The sequence below is a fragment of the Hirundo rustica genome, chromosome 4 (assembly GCF_015227805.2).
Source record: "Hirundo rustica isolate bHirRus1 chromosome 4, bHirRus1.pri.v3, whole genome shotgun sequence".
NCBI classification, from domain to species: Eukaryota; Metazoa; Chordata; class Aves; order Passeriformes; family Hirundinidae; genus Hirundo; species Hirundo rustica.
In genome coordinates, this window is record NC_053453.1 from 64,762,314 (window position 1) to 64,782,570 (window position 20,257).

Sequence of the window (20,257 nt, forward strand, 5' to 3'; positions counted from 1 at the left end):
AGTAAAAATTGTGAATTATGATGTCATGGTTAACCAGCATCCTAATACTTCCACTGAATTCAGATCATGGCAGATTTGTGATTCTGAAAGAATGCTCTGCAGTGCTGGGCTAAGTACAGCTGGGCCATAAGTAAGGGTCGTGGTATAAAACGAGCTGTTCATACTGCAGCTGCTGCTAAGATCTTCAGAACATGGGTGCATGGTACAGAGCAGTGCTGTTGACTCCATGGCCCAGCTTCAGTGAAGGAACTGGAGGCAGCCCAGATGAGTCTCACCAGCTTATGTTGACGAAGGTGGACTGCTTTGCTGTACCTCTGACTGCCAGAACTTCTAGTCCCAGTTCCTCTAGGCTGTGCTGCTCTGGTGTCCGAGTTCCCTTGGAGCTGGTTTGAGTACCCACCTAGCACAGACCTCCTGTGAGTCAAGGGCATGCAAAGCTGTCACTGAAGTTGTTTTTAGGTAAAGTCAGCCTGCCATTTTGATGAATGGTTTTAATCACATGGTGACTTTACTGGCATTAAACACTTGAGAAAATTCTACTGCTGAGTAATTCCTGGTCAGTAAATTACTTTCCCTCTCATGTTTCAGATCAATACAGTAAAACAACGCTGAAAGGGGTTTGTAACATGAACTTAATAGAAGATACTTAACAGGCATTTCTGCAGATTAGTTTATGTCACCACTGGCAGACCCAAGATCTAAGTGCACATAATTGTAGTTCCAATAGCAAAGAGTCCTTCAGTATAAACAATGTGGGTCATTAGAGCTTCCTAGCGTTTAATTATCACTAATTAGTAACTAAGTGAGGTAACATCTTATGCATCAGGTTCTTAATACGTGCTGTGCAGTCAGGGATAGGTCTCCCTGTGTTGTGGAGAGCAAATGGGCTGGAAGGCAGAGGCAGGGGGTCATCTCGATTGAGAGTGAGCTCAGTATGCAATTGTATTTTATTAGTAAAATCAGCGTTACAGCCTTGCTGAAATAATGTGTGATGTTTAACTGTTATCTGCACACAGGGCACTGAGGGGTTCTTTGGCATTGATAATGAGGAGTATGAAGCTATGCCTGTGGAGGTGAAGCTCTTACCCCGCAAACTCCGGTTCTTCTGTGATCCCAGAATGAGAGAGCAGTTGCTGCAGGCAGCAGTACAGTGAGAATTCATGGCAGAGGGGCCAGTGTTCACCGGTCTTAACCAGGGTCTCTTCATGGAGGGAGGCACACGAGACCCAACTAATTTGATTAACCCCACTAGACTAATAAGCCTTTTGGCTATTTTCATGTGCCAGGTACTTCCATTGGAAGTGTATGATTTGACTGGTGTCAAAGGGGTTAAAAATGCAAATGAAATTTCTGAAAAATGTGTGTTAACTTGATGGCATCTTTCTTTCCCCCTCTCCTAAGAAGTCATCAACTGTTCCATTTACAGCACTACAGGTTGAGTGCTGTGTGCCAGATGCTACTGCTGTAATGCAATTGTATATTAAAGTAAAATTTAAGTATACTTGTCATTGTGTTCTAAGAGTTTAGTTTTACTTTACCCATGTAAAAATCTTGCAAAACCTGGGATCCTGGAAAAAATATTTGGGGGGGAGTAATGCTGAGGAATTCTATGAAGCATTGGAATTTCCACATTAAAACAGATGGCTGGTTATCTGCTCTGTCACAAAATAAACTGGAGTTTGGTGATACAAAGCTTCGGAACAAGTTTAAAAATTCCCCGTATTTATCTGGATATTTAATTTTTTTCATCTTGCCAGATTCAACAGCACAGAGTTCCAGTAATTATATAGTAGAAATGTATTCCTTTGATCAATTTAGGTATATTACACAGATGCAAATTGGAAAACATCATTGACCCAAAGCTGTATGAAGTACACTTGGAAAGACTCTTTAACAAGCTGAGTGAGTCTATATTTTTCTAAATGTTCCTTTTATTCCTGCAGTAGTATAACACCAGTAAGGACATCCAAATAACGTTTATTATTTATTGTGTCTGATTGCTCTTCTGTAATGTAAACAGTGCTCACTACTCCATATGCAACTTCCATCCCCTTGAGCTTCAGTACCATAATTAGTTTCATTGCTTTCATGAGCTTTTGTTTATAAGCTTTGCTTTAATTGCTGAAAGGAAGTATTACTGACTTAGGCAAGCTTATCTGTTGCCTTTATTCTGACTTAAAAATTGACATGCTTCTGCCTTGCTTACTGGAAGAAAGAAAATTATCCTTATTTTTCTGATGTGATTTTCTGTAGTCATTGTGTTATGCTGTGGTCTACTCTAAGTTCACTTGTTGACTCTGCTGCTGCCAAAATATGGACATAAGTGAGTTGGCTTCCAGCACCTCTGTCAAGGACTGAATCCTGGCAGCCTGTGCTCCAACAGCATCCTCTGCTGGAGACATCTTAAAGGAAAAATGCTTCTAAAGGGGAAGCAGACAGAATGTTCTTCCCTGGCTACGCTGTGGAGAGACAAATTACCTAAATAGGGTGATCTTTAAAGTCCCTTCCAGCCCTAGCTGTTCTACAACTCTTGACTGAGACTGAAGGGGATAGAAAGCTGCTAGTTGCTTTTCATAGTTATGCTGGTGATAGGACCTGGTTTGTGCTGTCTTTTGGTTTGCAGTAATGAAGAGTGCCCAGTGGAGCCCTGGGTCACTCTCCAAGGAACATGGTGGTTGTGCTTTGCTCTTTTTGCTTGCCACAGAGACACCTGGGACACTGTGCTGCAGCCCCTGGCTCATTCAGAGTCAAGGGCAGTTCTCACCACTGGAGTTTTTCCTCAAGTTGATGTTTCTCTAATAAATTCAGCAATGTGTTTTTTCTCCAGTGGCAGGAAAGACAAGGCAGCAGCCATTTCAAAAAGGTAAGCTTTAATTGTATTAAAAAATACCCATTTTTTTAGTAAGCAGTTTTTCTACAGAGCCACAGGCCTATGGGAGCAACCACACATCTGCAAGATGCAAACATCAGAGCTGTTAGAATTACAACCAGCCTAGGTTGTAGCAAGGGGTGAGATGGTGAGAACTGGCTCCTTGTTCATCTGTACCATTTTACAGGGTAAATCACTAATTCTCTTCCATAGCTCCCATTGCAATGTGATTCCTTGCTTGAGAGTAACTAAGAGATCCCTTCAGGATTGGTATTGCTGATGTTGTTGTGATGTTAAAGTACCAAGGATCATCTGAGACACAGGCTGGTATTTAAATATTCATATCAGCATAAGTTGAGTAGTTTGTACAAATACCATTCAAGTTACTTTTCACCTTCCTCTGCAGTTCAGAGTTCTTCCAGTATAGGTAATTCTAGACTTCTGAATTGCAACATTCAGAGGGGAGGTGTGAGATAGACACTACATAAAACAGGCAGGGGCTGAACCCACTATCTACAGTGTTTAGGAAAGGACTCAGTTCTCATGTTTCTGTCTGACAGCAACACAAAAAACTTTCTTTGTACAAACTCCAAGATAGGAGGGAGGAGTAGAATCCTAGGTCCCACTCGTGAAAACATTTATCCTGTCTTTAACTTACAGTCCATCCTAGAAGCACTTAAAATACTGTAACATAAATAAAAAGGAAGGATAACAATCTAATGATGGACCAGCTCAAGGCACCTGTTTATTTTGACCACATTTAAACATTCCCATTTGAATGGCATGTTGCATTAACCAAGATCTAAAATTCTGGTTCATAGGCATTTAGTACCCTCTGTTTTAGACACATCACACTGTTAAGTCAATACATTCCAGTCCCCTGTAAAAGACATTTATCTTGTCTTTTCCCATAATGACTACACCGCTGGTTTTGGGAATGTAGGAAGAAGACAGCAGCTAACTTAGAAGTAATGGCTAGGATGAGAATTTGGGTTAGTGTGCATGCTTTGTACCTGGCATTTTCCTTTAGGATAGAGTGCTCTTACCCTGCTGTTCCAGGAGCGCCACTGTCTTTCCACCTCCCAGAGTCAAGCATGCCTGTCCCTTGCACAGTCTGTGACCAGGAGGGCCACAGCTACTCCCAGTCTTTTGCTGATTAACTTTGACAGGTGTTAAAATGGGGTATCACCATAACCCTGCTTTACTGAATAACCTGTACAGGGAGCTACTTCGTCTTGAAAAGGTGATGGAACCTTCTTCTGCACAAAAGGATGGTGGACAGGCAAGGTCAGCTCCTGTGACAGTCATGACCATTGGCAGTAAGATACACTGCATTGAGTACCTCATGTGTGCTAGAAAAGAAGGTAGTAGCACATCCGTAAGACAAACCTGAATTCTGATTCCATAAAGTGCCTTTCTCCTAGTATCCATTATAGTTCTTTATTGTATTTGGCTCTATGCAGCTTGGCCTAACCTTGCAGTGAGAAGACCTTTGGATGATTTAAATGTCTGGCTTGGTGTTGCTTGTTCAGATTGAAAACCTAGCTTTTACGTCTCTCATAAGCTTTACTCTTCAATGTAGATTGTACAAGTAGTAATAATTCATTGCTTGATTACACATTTCTTGTGCAGCTTGAGTTAAGATGCAGTTAGGAAGCTCTTGTTCTGGTTAAAGTCAAGCATGTACCAGCTGAGAACCTGCACTGGCTATCCAGTGGTTTGAGTTTTGGAGAACAGCATATGGGAACAGCATAGACCTGGTTACTGTAACCACCACTCAAACCTGGGCTCTGATCACAGCAACTGACCAGAGGCATTACACCCATGAAACTGAAGGCACCGCTGTAAAGGCAAAGTACTTCAGAGGGAGAAATCAGCAATATCCTATTTTAGGCCACACTTTCCTCCCTCTTTTAATTCAAAACACACCCAGTACATGTCTCCCAACTGCTAGTATGCAACAAAGCACCAATTGAGTGCCTAGGAGAAGATTTTGAATATCTGCACATAACTTTTACTTCGAATTATGTTATCTCCTGGAAAGATAAGACTCAGTTAAACTGGTTACACAGAACAGTCCTTCATGTCCCAAGCTATAACAATTTGTTTCTATTATGTACCCATTACCCATTTCTCGAGAACTTTCCACATGTGACAAAAATAAAAGCAATTTCTTTTAGAAAATGAGTGCAGGTGAAAGCACTTTTGCAGCTAATCAGATAAGGAGGGGTTACGAGAGAAAAGTCCTCTTGTTCTGTTTTCTGTTGGACAACTTCCTGACTTTTGTAGCAGTTGCCTGCCAAAAGAGACTTGGTAGAGAAGCAAAATTACAAGGAAAAACAAAGTAGGCTGCAGCCATCCACCTGCATGTAGCACATGGATGCTACTACAGTAATCTGCTTGCTTTTATGCTTCTGCACCCATTGCTAACAACTGAGGACCTAATTTGTGGAAAGCAGAAGTTTAATAAATGTAAAACAGGAATTTCAGGAGCTTCTGCTTAGTGGGCTCTGGCAGTGCTGTCTACTGGACCTCATGTTCCAACAGCTTGTAAACAACAGTGCTCTAATGCAGGGTGTTACAAAGCCTCTGACTGCGGTGACTGTAAAATTTCAACATTAAATCAAAGGCTTGTTCCTGTTACTTTAGCAAAAAATCTACTGACAAAGAGAATAGAAAGTCATTATCAACTGACCACAGCTAAACTATGTAGCAAACCTTCACAAAAGTGAGAGGAGAAATTGCTAGAGACTAGTTTCAGTTCTGTTTCATACTTCAGGACTCAATTTAAAAACAAAGCCATTTCTTAAGGAAAAGAGACGGGTCTTTCCATTAAATGATACTCAGCTTTTTTTACCTCTTTCTACATTTTTTCCCCAACCTTCTAAGGATGATGATGTTACAGTTTTTGTGAGCAATTCACAGTATGAACAGCAGCATATTTTCCTCTGTACGAAAACATCCAAAGCCTTGAAAAAGCAGCCAGGGGAGTGACTGCTCAGAGACAGGCAAATTCAAGGAACAGTTGCCTCCTCCCTTCCAGAGGGAGGAAATCCAGAGAACATTTGTTGGAGAACGTTTGTTTCACTTGTTTCTAAAAGGTGCTTGCCTGCTGTAGAGTGGGTGAAATCTTGGTGGTTCAGGCTGTCTCATCCTATAAAATGCTAGGACAGATGGATACATCAGCTACAGTTTGCATTCCTACAACACACAGAAAGTCTCCAAGGGTGCTGCAATCTGTAACGATAGCAGCAACTAAACAGCTACAGCCACAGTTCAGGAAGAACAGTCAGCCTAAAGCTGATGTTGCTACTGGCTGAAGGATTTGGGGCAAAGGAATATGTCACACCTAGAACCCACAGTACCATTCTTGGATTTTGCATGGCAGAAGGATTATTCTTTACTGGGATAGCCTTCCTGGAGGTAATGACTGGTCCTTCAGGAACTGAATCCTATTCTTTCCACAGCATAAGGAAGCATCTGTTTCATCTGGTTGTACAGCTCTACACAGGAAAAAAGACAGACTTGCTTTTAAACATTGCTCCTAGCAGCTGTGCCAGTTAAGAATACCAGACTCCAAGGGAACCTCCTGCAAACCTCAGCTGTTCCAGCTGAGGGGTCAGTTCTCTGTCTCACATGGAAAGCCAGGGATAGCAGCAGGCAGTGCTGAAGGCTCAATAAAAGAAGGATTAGCAGACAGTGTTAAAGCAAAGGAGCAACAAGTCCCATCAGCTACAAAGGAAAGGCTAGTGACACTAATTAAAGCATACTTATTCCACCCCATCCAGCGCAGCACCAGCTGAGGCTGGAGAACAAAGTGACTGCAAAGTGGCTCAGTGGTGTTGGTCCCTGTTAAATGGGAGACCATCTTGCTGGCTTGAAGATTTTAAACCAAAGCAGCAGGTGTGATGCAACTAAAAACCAAAGGAGGTGGTGGGATGGATTGAGGAGAGAGGATGTTCTTCTCCAGCTGTGAGATAGGTAGGTGCAGTCTCTGCCAGTTTAGACCACCTCAGATGCTGGAAATGAAACCATGCTGCTCCAGTAAGCAAAGTCATAAGATCTTGTAGCATCCCCAATCCCAAACTTGTTTCTGCCATTTACAAGGAAGGGTGGCTTTACTCCAATTCACCTTAAAGTTGGGTGAGGAGTATTTAAAGGAGTCCTGGTTCGTTTCGTTGGTTTAACTGTCCCCACCAATAAACTTGGTAGGAGATATTCATGAGACTGGGCCATTAACAGCTTGTGCTGAAGCCCTCTTCAGTCCCCAAGTGGAAGGGGTAGTTGATAGGAGGATTTTCCAGCCAAGTCTGAAAGCTCAGCTATAGCATTTTACACTGGTTGTCATCAAACAAAGTGCTTTCCTGAAGTCTTCAGTCCTCAGGTATCCAGGCTAGGCTAAAACCTAGTTATCACTGGCAACAGTGAGGTTTGGTGCAAAGGTGCCACTGGTCCTAGCTAGACAAAGCAAAAAAACCCCACAAATGTAAGGAAAAGGGAGACAAAATCAAAAGGAACCCTAGAGCAGGTACTCACTAGGAAGTTGTGTGAGAAAATAAAATCACATTTTGTTTTAAAATTATAAATACTCTCCATATAAAGTTATTAAATAACTGTGGCTGTGGTGAGTTCCAGTGATCCTCCTAAGCAATGTCTGGTAGTCTTTAAAAAGTGATCTTTGTTCCCCATCTCTCTTGCCCTTGGTTTAAGTGCAGCAGGGGTTGTCAATGACGAGCATGACATCGATGCCATACACTTCCAGGAGGTCCATAAGGAAACTTCGATCCCCTTGGGGATCCAGGCCCATGCCTCTTGCGTGGTCAGCTGTCAGTGTCTTGTCCTGGCTGGCTGACACCTCCATCAGTGTCTGGAATATGCGGTTGTTCTGCTCCATGAAAAACCTATAGGGTAAAGTCAGCGAAAGCAATTGCATGGGACCTCCAAAAAGACAGTGTATTTACCAAACAGGCAGCAGAAGTGCATTTAACCCCCTTCAGCCAGAGATCCCACCTTGCTGGGTGATGCTGTAGCACTTTTCCATCCATACTATGGGTGACCCAGAATAAACAAAGATAAAGCAGTAACTTTTAATTGACAGTGGTGCTGCCATCTGTGAGGGGCATTTCCCTCCGAAGAAGCCGCATTATCAGCTAAAGTGTGACCTGTGGTCACCAAGGAGGTACCTCACCACCTACAGCTCCCGTAATGTAAAGGAGGAAAGAGTCTTGTCACCCGTCTGATAAGCCAGTGGGTAAATAAGTTCTCCATTACTGGTATAGAACACAGCAGTGAGAGCTACTTCTTACCTGTTGCTTTGCTAGAAACATGCAAAGCTATTCAGAAAGAGCTCTGGCTACACCTGTGAAGCTCATCAGTCAGAGCTCTGCCCCGGCAGCCCTTGACAGTTTCATGCCGTTACTTCTCACCTGCTGCAGAATGCGAACAGCAACAGGCAGTGAAGGGCTTCAGAGGTGGTAGACATGATTTTTATCTAATTCTGTACCTCCCACTCTACACCCAGTTCTGCTTCCTGTTTGCCAGGTGTGAAGTCAGCCACATCAGTGGGCCAGTCCTTCACATGGAGGTCTTATCTCCACACTGTACCAACCCCCAGCACGGCAGAATGCCCGCTTCCCATGAACATTATCCTTTTTAGAGCCAAATGTTACGGCAAGAAAAATCCTATAGTGCTTATGTTTGCGAGGGCATTCTTACATTTCTAATTGGGTTTTTAAAATTCACTTCTCCCTCCCAGCACATAAGCAACCCTTGTGGATATTACATTTTGGCTTCTTGAAAGGAAGATGATCTGAAGAGGAAGAGCCAGTCTGTTTTTGGAACCCTAGAGGGAGAAAGCTGATTATGGAATTATGTCAAACATGCTGTTTCATTATATGCCAAACAGGGCAATACAAAATCAGCACAAGAGGCTCCCTAAAACTAGCAGTGTCCAGCTAAGTATTAAAGGTAGCCACTCACAAGATGAAAAGGTCTTCTTCACAGGAGCTGCAATCCTCACCCACTTCTTGAGAATACATCAACATCTGCCTGAGAGAAAGGAGACAGGTTAATTGCACGTACCTACCATCAACCTGAAAGCTTTATGAGACAACCAGAATCTTCAGGAGACGAGATGATGTTTTGAAAATACTACAAGGACGAAGGCACAAAGGAGCAGTGTCCTCTTTATTCCACCTCTCCTATCAGGACCACCCAGATGTCTGTGATTACCTTTGGTCATTAAGCCGTCGGTACTTCTCCTTGTCAGCATTGTTAATTTTCAGGAGTGGTTGCAGATGTTCGTGATGCGTCTTCACATTCTGGTTGTCCACATAAACATCATAGAGATCCCGTTTCTGCTCAAAGATCTTTTCTGTTGTACCTGCCAAAATCAGAGAAGATTTTCAGAGCAGTGTGTTGCTTTCCCAGCAGACAACTGCTCTCTTCTGCTTGCATAGTTAGTCATTCCATGCACAACCTATTTCTCATCAGTTCTATTCCACAGTCTGGTGTCTCAAGACGTTTTGCAGCCTGAAGCTAAAAACATCAGGCCTAATCCATCATACTTACAGGCCACATATGATACTTCTGTCTCCAGCATTTCTATATCTGCCACATTCACATAGAAGAATGGTTTGGACTCTGGGACAGTTCCTCCAAGGCCAGGCAGAGAAACATTTGCAAGGCAACAGCAGCAGTACACTGTGGACAAGAGAAGTACATCCTGAGATGCTTGTGGTTTTCCTCAAGGGCACTCTGAACCCCACTTGCCCAGTTCTCCCACAGGCCTCTATGAAAACAATGGTCAGAGCTCTGAAATGCCCTTGAACTCCAGAACTTCCCAAGTGAGGATATCCTGTTTTGCATAGAAATTAATCAGTTCTCCCACAGGAATCCCACATTCTAGAATCCACAAATTCACTCAGTGTTCTTACTGTCCTGTGCTGACAGGAACTGAGTTTGACAGTGCCAGATGTGTCCTTTACTCACGAGGCCTGAAGAAAAGCATTTGGAAGGAAACGTGTAAAAGCAGACTGAGCAAAATCTTCACGAGGTACGGTCACAATGGAGTTTGAAGACCTGCATGACTGTCCCCTCAGTACTCGCAAGCGTTTCTGCAATGCTTTGGTCTACTACATCAGAGCTCTGCAGTGTCCCTGGAAACATACCTCTATAGCAGACAACTCCAACTGGGGGCGGTGAAAATATCAGTATGCGCTTGCGCAGCAGGGCAAACTTCCAGAGGACAAGGATCTGCTCACCGAAGAATTTGATGAACTGAGACATACAGCCAGCAGGGTGTGTGATCTGCAGGTGGAGCGAAAGGGAAGAAAACAGCTCAGAGGTGAAACAGGGACACATGCACAGATGCTAAGTCTAAATGTGGGAGCAAGACCAGCACACAGCTTGCAACGGTCCAAGTAACAAAATCTTATCTAAAGCAGCCTACAAAGCGCGGGAGTGACAGCTTACATAAATATGAGGTACCAGCAAGGAGCAGCAGCCCTCTGCCCATTCCTGCAGGCCTCAGGCACCTGCCTCACCTTCATCTCTGGGTACATGTATCTGTGGATGGAAGGCAGCCAGTGGACAGGTTGCTGAGAGCTGGGGGTGCCCTTGCTATCAGGGAGAACTCCTTTCTTGTCATCATAGAATGCTTCTAGATGGGAGTAGTGCCCTGGCATCTCCAGCTGGTGTCTGGAAAAGAAAGGAAAAAGGGGGAGATCGGTAGTGTCTCCAGACTATTTGTGTAGTGCCTTTCCCCCAGCAAGCATCTGCTCTCCCAGCTAAAGGGGATCCTGGGTGCTTCAGTTGTACAGACTCATCCAGGAGGGCTAAAGAACCATCAGGACTACCAGCTCTCAGTGCAGCCAGAGAACATGCACGGGACTGACACAGGCAGCGAGCTGGGGTGTACATAGTACTGATCTTTTAAATACACTCAGGTAGGAACAGTTTTCTTTTCTACCATCACCATTTTCCCTGCTAGATCCACCCAACAGAACTGAAGCACACAGCTAGCCAGGCTCACCATTACACAATTAGAAGCCATTGTAAGCCCCTAGTAAAGTGGTTTTCAGGTGAAAAGGGGAACTTCTTCACTCAACTCTCCCTGTGACAGTTATGTCTGTCTACAATAACTAGGGTTTGGGTAGCATTTGACTAGCCTATTAGGAAGGAACAGACTGCTGCTAATCAGTTCCTTGTCTCCTTCACACTGTGAACCTGTAATACTTTCTGGTGAAACTGGTCAAGGAAATCACAGCAGAGGATTGTCACTGAATCCTCACTTGCCTAAAACTGCTCTCCGTAGAAGGAACATTACCTCTCCCAGGTGGGGAATGGCCAGGCTCATTCCCAAAGGAACTTACCTGACCTGGTTCTCCAGGAAGTGCATGTACCTATACAGCAGTGTGTAGGAAGGGGAGAGGATGCCCACGGACTTCATGCGGGCACCACGCTCTAACTCACTCTCCACAGGCATGTTGGCAAAGCAGGCCAGGCCAAAACAGAGCCCTTTCCTGAAATAACTGGAGACAGAGGTTTGACAGAAGGGTTAACGTTAAAAAGAGAAAAGAATAAGAAAGAAAGTTAACTGAGTGCTAAAATTACTGATTTGGGATCGTATTTTTTCTGTAAGGAACTTCTTGAAATCCCACCCTGCTAGCTAAAGGGCTGAGGACAGACTTTGGGTGCCTCAGTCTTCTCAGTAGCAAGACAAAATATTTAAGGCAAGAGTTCCAAGAAGTTCCCACTAAAGCCCCCACCAGCCATGTCACAGGCCAGTAAGGAATGCAAATAAATGACTTGGAAGGGAGACCAACAGAATGCATGATTCAGTCAGTGCAGAGCCCTTTCTCCAAGGAAGAAGCCTGCAGTGAATGCAGTCCTGAGCAGAGTACAGCTACCTGGTCATATTTTGGGTACCAGCATGTTGAAGCACACTCTGACTATCACATCCCAAGAGTTCAGTTCACATGCCTTTAAGAAAGTAACTGTTATTCCTGACCAAAAGGAATTGTGACACTGCAGTTCATTGCAAAACATTGCTGCATTGCAACATTGGCTTAGCAGAATGCAGAAAATTCCTCTCTTACGTGTTTCCACTGAAGGAGATAGCAAAGAAGAAAGTGAGTGAGACCTGTTTATAACAACATTTAAAGGAACCAAAACCCCTGACAAAGTTAGGAACATTTTTCTGTTTCTGCAAAATCCTTCCCATTTCAGTTCTGCCATTCCTTGCCCTTCACCCTGGGTCTCAAGTAGTGAGACCTTGGTCTTCACCCTGACAATCTCAAATAGTGGCAGTACAGATCATTTGCCCAGTACACATTAAAATTTGCACACCAGTGAGAAGCTGGCCTGCCCCAGTTGGCCTCCACAGGCAAAGCAGTCATACAGCACATCCCTGCAGGTAGCTGGTACTTAAAATGATACTGAAAGTGTCTGAAAAGTACCTTTGGCTCAGGTAGAAAGAGTTTAGCAAGCAGGGTTCTGTAGAACCCTAGCTTCCTTCCAGGTATTTTTCCTGCATGTTCTGAATTAAGAGCTGGTGGTGTAGATGCACAACTAAGAAAGGAAGTAATATAGCTCAGATGTACTCACATGAAATCTGACTGGATTTTGTGGGACCCGCTTGCCATGGATTTGAATTCCACACCTTCCAAATCTATATCTTGGGGTAAACACCATTCCACCATGTTGCCTGCAGAGAAGCAAATTAATTTGGGTAAGCTTGAATACAGTACTCATTTCTAAAATGCATACATCAATGGCAAGTTGGTGCTTTTTTCACCCTGGGATGCCTGTAACAGTGCCCTAACACAACTCCTGAACTCCTAAATTGTCACAGACAGTAAAGTGACATACAGTAAGCCACACATCTCTTGCAAATGCTACTTGTTGTAGCACAACACACAGACACTGCAGGCCTTTGGGGCCACTTCTGAAGCTACTGCTATTTTGTGCGTTTATCCTTGATAAGCTTAATCACAGAGCAGCTACAATTTTTTTACCTGATGGCAGATAAGCTTTGGTCTACACAAGTATCCATCCCACACAGAAAAAACCAAAGGACACACTGTTGCTCTTCAAGATGAGTTTCTGGGATAGCTCACACCACCACCAACATTGTTCTTTGCCTCCGCTCGGAAGGCCTGGTCAAACAGAAACCCCCAAGCCATCATCCAAGTCGTCACTTCTTCCCTGAAATCTCTCCTATTTTCTTTAGGATAGGACGAGTGAACTGAAGCTTCTCCATATGGAGGCTGAGGTGATCCAGGTACTGCAATGTATTTGTGTATGCTAGGATAACCAACAAAGAAGTACATAAATTACAAGCTAGATCAAGATCAGCAAACATCTGTCACCTGCCAACGCAGCCAGAAAGCATGCAGTTGTTCAGGGGAAAAGGGCACCTGAGGAGCCAGAGCACCTGATCCTGGAACAGATGATATCAGAGAAGTCACAAAATGTCCCTAAAGCAAATGAAGTCCAACAAGTTTACCATAGAACAAAAAAGGAGTGACTTCCCACGCTTTCCCATTCTAGCACATCAGAGCCCATCCTGCTCACCTGGACATTCCCAGTGCACTGGGATGTGCTCCAGATTTACCCACCGAGTTTCTGTTCCCTGTCAGTCTGCCCACAGCATTTGAAGTCATGTGGCTTAGCTTTACAAACAAGGCAAACAAACCAAAATTCTTCACCATAATGCAATGGCAGATGCAGCACAAAGGTGATTCCTACTGGTTCACTCCTTTCCCTGCCCCTTGGGGTGAACATCCCAGCTGTGCTTGCACAGACAGCATACATTTGGAAGGGCCTTACACTCAGCCAAGACTCTTGGAGATATTTAAATCTGACGCCTCAATTCTGAAGCCTGTCTTTGGTCTCATTACTCATACTGCACAAGTATGTGCCTGCACAGGAACAGGGCTTAGCTACTGACATTTAAATAGGCTATTTTTCCTCTCACATAGATGCTGTATTCAGTAGACCTCCCCCAGCCCTGCCTGGCAAGGACTTCAGAAAAACCAACAGCATTAGGTATGGCAACAGGAGAAGTTGTGCATCCAACTGCCCACTTGCAGCGCACAAGTCGAGCTCTCCCGCAGAGCCGGGCTGGCCAGGGAGCAGCGGCAGCCTCGTGACCCCAGGCACAGCCCTGTGCGGTCACAGGCAAAGCCACAGAGCTCTGCTGTGCAGCGCCTTGGCCTCTGAGGCGTGTGAAAGGCTGGCACAGAGAGCCAGTGACATCATAGCAGCCTGCGCTCCCCTGGAGGGCTTGCAGATTACATAGAGATGGTGGCTTTTGTTGTTTGGGGGTTGTGTGCGCCTGTTCGGTTTTGCTTTTTAAAGGCACAAGACCCTTCCTTGAAAGCGTGAGGAAATCAACTCTTGAGACTATTGCCTCATAACCACAAAATTGTGGTTAAGGCCAGATGTGCTTTTAAGCCTTTCCCACAGAGCGTCCCTTATTGGTCATTACATGTAGATTAATAGATCGATAGGCAGGAGTGCCATCAAGAGCAAAGGAAGATTGGCTTGGCTCCGTTTAGTCACTGTCAGGTGTCCACGGCAGAGATGTTGAGGTGGACATGGCTCAAACTGCGCCTGTTCTGTAGCAGCAATAAGGAAAGGATGCGTTGAAACAGATCTTTACCCTGCATGTGACCTCAAAACCAGCTCACCTATCACGTAGCTGGGTTGTTTTTTTTTTCTGGGATCTGTCAGGAGCAACCTGCACCTGTGCTCCTGGCTGTTCCTCACGCCACCTTGCCCTATGAACACACGAGCAACGTGGCAGTCAGAGAACAAACGCGGAGATTAAAAAGTAGGAAAGTTGGTCTGGCGACACAGGAGAGCAAACAAAGGAGAGACTTTACACAGGTGCAGTACGACTGCCAGCCTGCCCGAGAAACCAGAGGAGGGAGGAGGAAGCAATGTTGTAGAAAAACAGGAAGCACTGCCCTTCCCCATGGAGAAGGCAGCTCTCGTGGCTACAGGAAACTTTCCAAGTGAGAGTCACCCAACATTAGACAGCAGGCTAGTGACTTTGCTGAGAGTCAGATCTGCAGATCTGATCTCCTGGAAGCTATCTCCCACCTTCAGGTCACGTCTGAGCCAGCACTCATTTTCTACTGTGCAAAGTTAAGGATGTTCTTCCTCTTTCCCTTATATTTTCTTTCCACTGTATTTTCACATCCTCACACAGAAGATACTGGCACAGGATTTGGGGGTCATCATCTAGCCCTCCTCACTATTAGATGCTTCCCGAGGGCTTTAGGGCCCGCAGCTGTTTGATGCTACCATGTTGTGCCAGGACGGGAGAAGCATAAAGTGTAACCTAAACATCACACTCGCTACATTTCCTGCATGGAAGAAATGTGGGACAGAAAAAACAAATATTTCATGTGTACTGGTGCAAAACACATGGCTTCCCTCTCTTTCCTCTTTGAATCTCTCCATTACTTACAGACCCTTTCAGCTAACAAGCTGTGTGAAACCTCCACAAAGGCAACTGTTATCAGCTGCCCCACAGCAGCAGTGAAGAGAGCTCCTTCCCAAGTGCCACAAGGTTCACCATCCTGCAGGTGAGGACAGCACCGATTCAGAAGCTGCCTCTGGCTTTTACATCAGTCACTCACATGAGCACCGACAGCCACAGGGACACCAGAACTGTAACAGTGACCTGGCAACCCCCTAACCTACCTTTGGAAACTCATCACGTACAACTGCTATACACTGAGCTCGTCTGCTTTAGGAGGGAAGCTGTTTTGTTCTTTATTAGCAGAGTCACCACTTCCGTCTACAGTAAAACACTCCTTGCCCATCTACTCGCCTGTAGTTGACCAGACACTGCCTGGCATAACCACCTGCACAGCCACCACCAGAAATTCAGCTGTTCCTGTGCCTCAGCAAGCTGCCAGAGGTGGTCTGCTGTGCTCTTCCTGGGCAGGATCAAGCAGGTTCCCAGCTCAGACACTAACTGGATGATTTCCTTTAAGTCATACACAAAGACCAGATACCCTTACAAACATTACAGAAGTCCTTCACACTATCTGATGTGGTTGACCAGTAATTCCTGTATTCTCTTTTTGACCCTAGCAAGTTCACACCACTGCAACTTCATGATCTTTTTCCAAGTCCACACCCTCTGTGGGGCACTCTACTCCCCAGCTGCAAAGCTGACATTTGCTGGTATATTGCTCACAGTCCTTTCATCCATGCTGGGTAGCAGCAGGAGGCTGAATCTTCCTGGACTTGACAGACTACTCCAAAGCTGATGACACCCAGCATTAACTGCACATCAGATTTGAGAAGAGCTGTTGCCCAACTTTCCTTGGACTTCATTCAAAGCAACAGCTGGTTCTGAAAAACTCCTGAGAAAGCTCTGCTTTCTGCCAGCTCTCAAGAAAATCTCACAATTTCACAGAAGGCATATGCTGTCGGACTGAAAGACAACCTGCTGTTGCTGCAGTCATCCAGACTCCTTCATGTTTTGGATACTTAGGAGAAACACCTCCATTTTCCATCTCCTGGCAGAAAGATGACATCCAATCTCATTTCAGATTTTTATGAGTGAAGGGCCTCTGACCTCTAGACTGAAGACACTTGTCTCTGGTGCAGTATGAAAGGGTAACTTCTCAAAACCCGTGGGTGTTTTGGGACACAGCAGCCATGCTGTCTGACAGTGGGCATTGCTGACAGCACATCACACCAGGGGCTACATCCCGTTCACTACCTCCTTAGGATTTTCAGTTCAAGACTGGAATTCAGTCTTCACTACCAAGGTCTTCTTGTGAGTATGATGTCAGTTACTTTCCCCTCCCGCTTCCTCAGGAAGAACAAACCTCACTGTACTTTACCTCTTTTGTGTCTCTAGTTAACTTTTGCTATGGTTTTGCTAAGGATGTGCCTGTCTAGAGAAGAAAGAGAAGCTCGATCTCACATCTGGATGCAAGTGGGCTCCTGAATCTCTCTCTCTTGCCTTTGAACCCTAAGTCTGGCAGCCTGGAAACCAAAAGATCCAACAATGTCTCAGGACATCAGACTCCTCTGCACAGTAGTACCTGTGTTCACAGGTGCAAGGCGGGTGCTAACTTCATATCTGTGTCCTAACATCCTGTTTGGAAGATACTGTGGGAGCAGCAGGATACTGAGAGAGATGGATATAGCAGTGAGAAGTGATAAATACATTCCCTCTCTCCTCTCCTCTGCCCTCCTGGATCACAGCACTCCTTCAAAGCACTAAGTCCCAGAGATCCCACCAGAGGCCAGCCTCTAAACACACTGGTCACCAAGAAATACACAGCCGAGCTGCTGCTGATCGTGCCCCGCGAGCCTGCCGGATTTACGCCTGCCACAAACGCCATCCATCACCGATAGCTGCGGGCAGGTCTACGCCACTCCACCGAGTCAGAAGGATGCTCTCAAGATGCTGCTAACAGGTTGGTGCCCTCCAGACAGCGCTGGGCAGAGGCTCGGCCTAAATCTGTGCGGGGCAGAGGGGATGCCCCAGCGCCGTCCACATCCACAAACTCTCCGTGCCGTGACCCGCTGCGGGGAAGAGATCCACCCATCCCTCTCCTCGGAGCGGCACCAGACGCGGCGCCTTCCTCCCGCCAGAACTTCTCGGCGGGATGGAGACCAAAAGCAATCCCCCTAGTGCTCCGTTTTCGGCAAATGCCCACGGCCGCGGGTCCCGACGCCGGCAGCCGTGCGCTGGGGCCGCGGTCCCCCGTGGGGGCAGAGGGCGGCCCGGCTCCCGCCGGCCGCTCAGCACCGGGGCCGGCGGCGCTGCCCCGGCGCGGCGGGAGGAGCGGTCCCTGGGAGGCGGGATGCGGGGGGAGCGGTCCCCAAGGGATGCCCGGTCCCGGCCGCATCCATCTTACTCCAGCGGCACCAAGAGCCCCAGGCCCGGCCCCCGCACCCCGGCCCGCCCGCCCCCCGGCGCCGCTCACCCGTGCGGGGGTCGAAGGTGACCACGAAGACGGCCACGATCTGGTCCTCCTCCGCCTCGGCCCGCGGCGGCCCCGCCGCTTCCGCCGGCCCCTCGCCGTCCCACGGAGCCGCGCTCCAGCCGCCGCCGAGCCGCCGCCCGCCGCTGCCGCTGCTGCCCGGCTCGGCCGCGGGCGGCGGCGCCGACACGGCGGGGCCCTCGGCCCAGAACAGCAGCGGCGCCTCGTCCGAGCGCTCCACCATGGCCGGGCCGGGCCGAGCCGAGCCGAGATGAACCGAGCCGAACACAGATGAACCGAGCCGGGCCGAGCCGAGATGAACCGAGCCGAGCACAGATGAGCAGAGCCGGGCCGAGCCGAGATGAACCGAGCCGAGCGGGGCAGAGATGAACCGAGCCGAGCGGGGCAGAGATGAGCCGAGCCGAGATGAACCGAGCCGAGATGAGCCGAGCCGGGCCGAGCCGCACCCCCCGCGCCGCACCGGCGGGGGGCGGGAAGCGAGGGGCGGGAGCACGGGGGTGTCACCGCTGGGGCGGGGCCGGGGCCGCGGGGCGGGGACGGGGCGGCCGGCGGAGATCCCGGCTCGGGGCTCTGCGGTGCCCGCTCCTGCAGCAGCACGGGGGCTGGGGGCAGTCCGCCTGCCCGTGCTTCACCTCCTCGCAGCTGCCCGCCTTCTGTCCCCGCCAAGGCTGTGACCCCGAGGCCGAGCAGCTGCTTCCCTCGGCCCCATTAAAGCCATCCCGCTGGGAAAGCCACGGGAATTGGGCAGAGCCGCCTCAGAGCCAGCAGCGGGGCAGGCTCGCACCCTCCCGCCCGCCCCAAATGGCTGTGGGGGAAACTGCCAGCCACAAACCTGAAAGAGTCAGGGATACGGATCCAGTATATACTGGTCTGTGTGTGTTTATAAATGCATGTATATACGTATATTCATATATATATACACGTACGTGTGCGCTACAGAAGGTTGTGAAAGTTTTGGGCGGAACAAGCAGAATCAGCTTGAGGTTGAAAGATGGGGCCACAAGCATGACCAAGGCATCCAAAGGCAGCCAACCTTTTGTAATTACCGTCCTCCTTCTGCCACCACCGATGTCATTAAGCGTCATTAGGATTAATTTGGTTCCCTAGGTCTTTCTGAATAATTGAATTACCCAATTAAGCAGGCCACAATTAAAAGGAAGATACTGTCATAAAAGCCTTAATTGTCTAACTTTTTTCCTGTAAAGCAGTTCTGTGTTCAATACCCCATTAAGAAACCCATCATCCAGTTTCCTCAGCAGTGGGGTTTGGGTTTTTTCTCTTTTTTTTTTTTTTTTTTTTTTTTTTTTTGGTAACATTAGCATCCATTTGCTGTAAGCTTCATTTCAGACAGCTCCACCACTGAGTGGGCATTTTGTTTCGCAAAGCCCATGCACAAGTTTACTTTGCAGAGCTATAGACCAGAGTAGGTGGTTTTTAGCAGATGGAGTTTTTCATAAAAGGTGACTGGCAAAGGAAAAAAGAAACAAACCCTGCACAATATTTTGTTACTGTGTAAAGAAAAGCGAGATTCTGCAAATACTTGGCCACATGCTTGGCTTTAACTGTATAGACAGTGCCAATCCTCATTTGGATGAGTATATTTTTGCACGTTGCTGACGCTGAAGTGACAGCTCGTTTCTATCTTCATCTTCACAGTAGTGCTGCTACAAATGTCAAGTGTCTGTCCCCCAGCAATCTAGGCAGGAAACAAATCCCAGCTAAGAATTCCTTCATGACCCACACGAGCTGTTTGTGGTCCACTCAGCAGTGCAGTCACACCAGTATTGCCCCAGCACGAGGGAGGGGATGCACTGGGAAGAGCAACCAGTGACAAGGAGCAGGGGCTGCCAGTGCTGGCTCTGGGATGTGTGAAATGTCATCATGCTCTGAACTCCCGGCTTTGCTGAAAAAACCCACGGGACAAGTGACCTGGTGGTACCAGAGCAATTGATATGGCTTTGGCCAGCAGTCCTGGCCTGCTGAGGGCACACTGATGGATAAATGTAAGAAACAAAGGCCACATTTTCTACTGTTTTATTATTTCACCAAAATTGAAAATATTTAGGCTGGAGGATAATATTACCCTTTTAGAAATAAAAACTCTATTTCAAAGGAAAATTAATATCTTTTCCCTCATCTGGGGGCTCAGGAAATTGTCATCAGGTCTTTGAACAGCTGGAGAAAATGTAAATGAAAGGGTGGTAGCTGGTGGTAGCTTTTATTTTTAAAACACAAGATGAACAAGCTGGGCCTTCTTTACACAGCAGGTCCAAGTTTTTTCCTTTACATGTCACATCCCTCCTTAGAAAAATGGGTACTGCCCCTAAATCCCAAGGGGGAAAAAAGTTTTAAAAAGTTTAAAAGTTTAAAAAGTTAAGATGGGATTGAAAACTGATCTGAAGGA

At 46.7% G+C, this 20,257-nt stretch overlaps 2 protein-coding genes across 5 annotated transcripts in view; one reads left to right on the plus strand and one right to left on the minus strand.

Moving 5' to 3' along the window:
• AGK (acylglycerol kinase) overlaps positions 1-1,692 on the plus strand; it is a 37,953-nt gene extending 36,261 nt beyond the window's left edge. For all 4 annotated transcript variants that reach the window (XM_040062943.2, XM_040062942.2, XM_040062940.1 and 1 more), the window contains one exon: positions 1,017-1,692. In XM_040062943.2, coding sequence (XP_039918877.1) covers positions 1,017-1,154 — 138 coding nt within the window. In that variant the 3' untranslated portion in view covers positions 1,155-1,692. The remainder of the gene's footprint in view (positions 1-1,016) is intronic.
• Positions 1,693-2,853: 1,161 nt separating this feature from the next.
• On the minus strand, positions 2,854-18,307 carry DENND11 (DENN domain containing 11). Its single transcript, XM_040062939.2, has 9 exons — positions 17,836-18,307; positions 12,476-12,575; positions 11,242-11,400; positions 10,414-10,567; positions 10,039-10,177; positions 9,440-9,571; positions 9,101-9,251; positions 8,849-8,917; positions 2,854-7,770 (listed from the first exon to the last, which is right to left on the minus strand). Exons 1-9 carry the CDS (start codon positions 18,074-18,076, stop codon positions 7,575-7,577), a joined length of 1,341 nt encoding a protein of 446 aa, XP_039918873.1. The 5' UTR covers positions 18,077-18,307; the 3' UTR covers positions 2,854-7,574.
• Between the last annotated feature and the right edge of the window lie 1,950 nt (positions 18,308-20,257).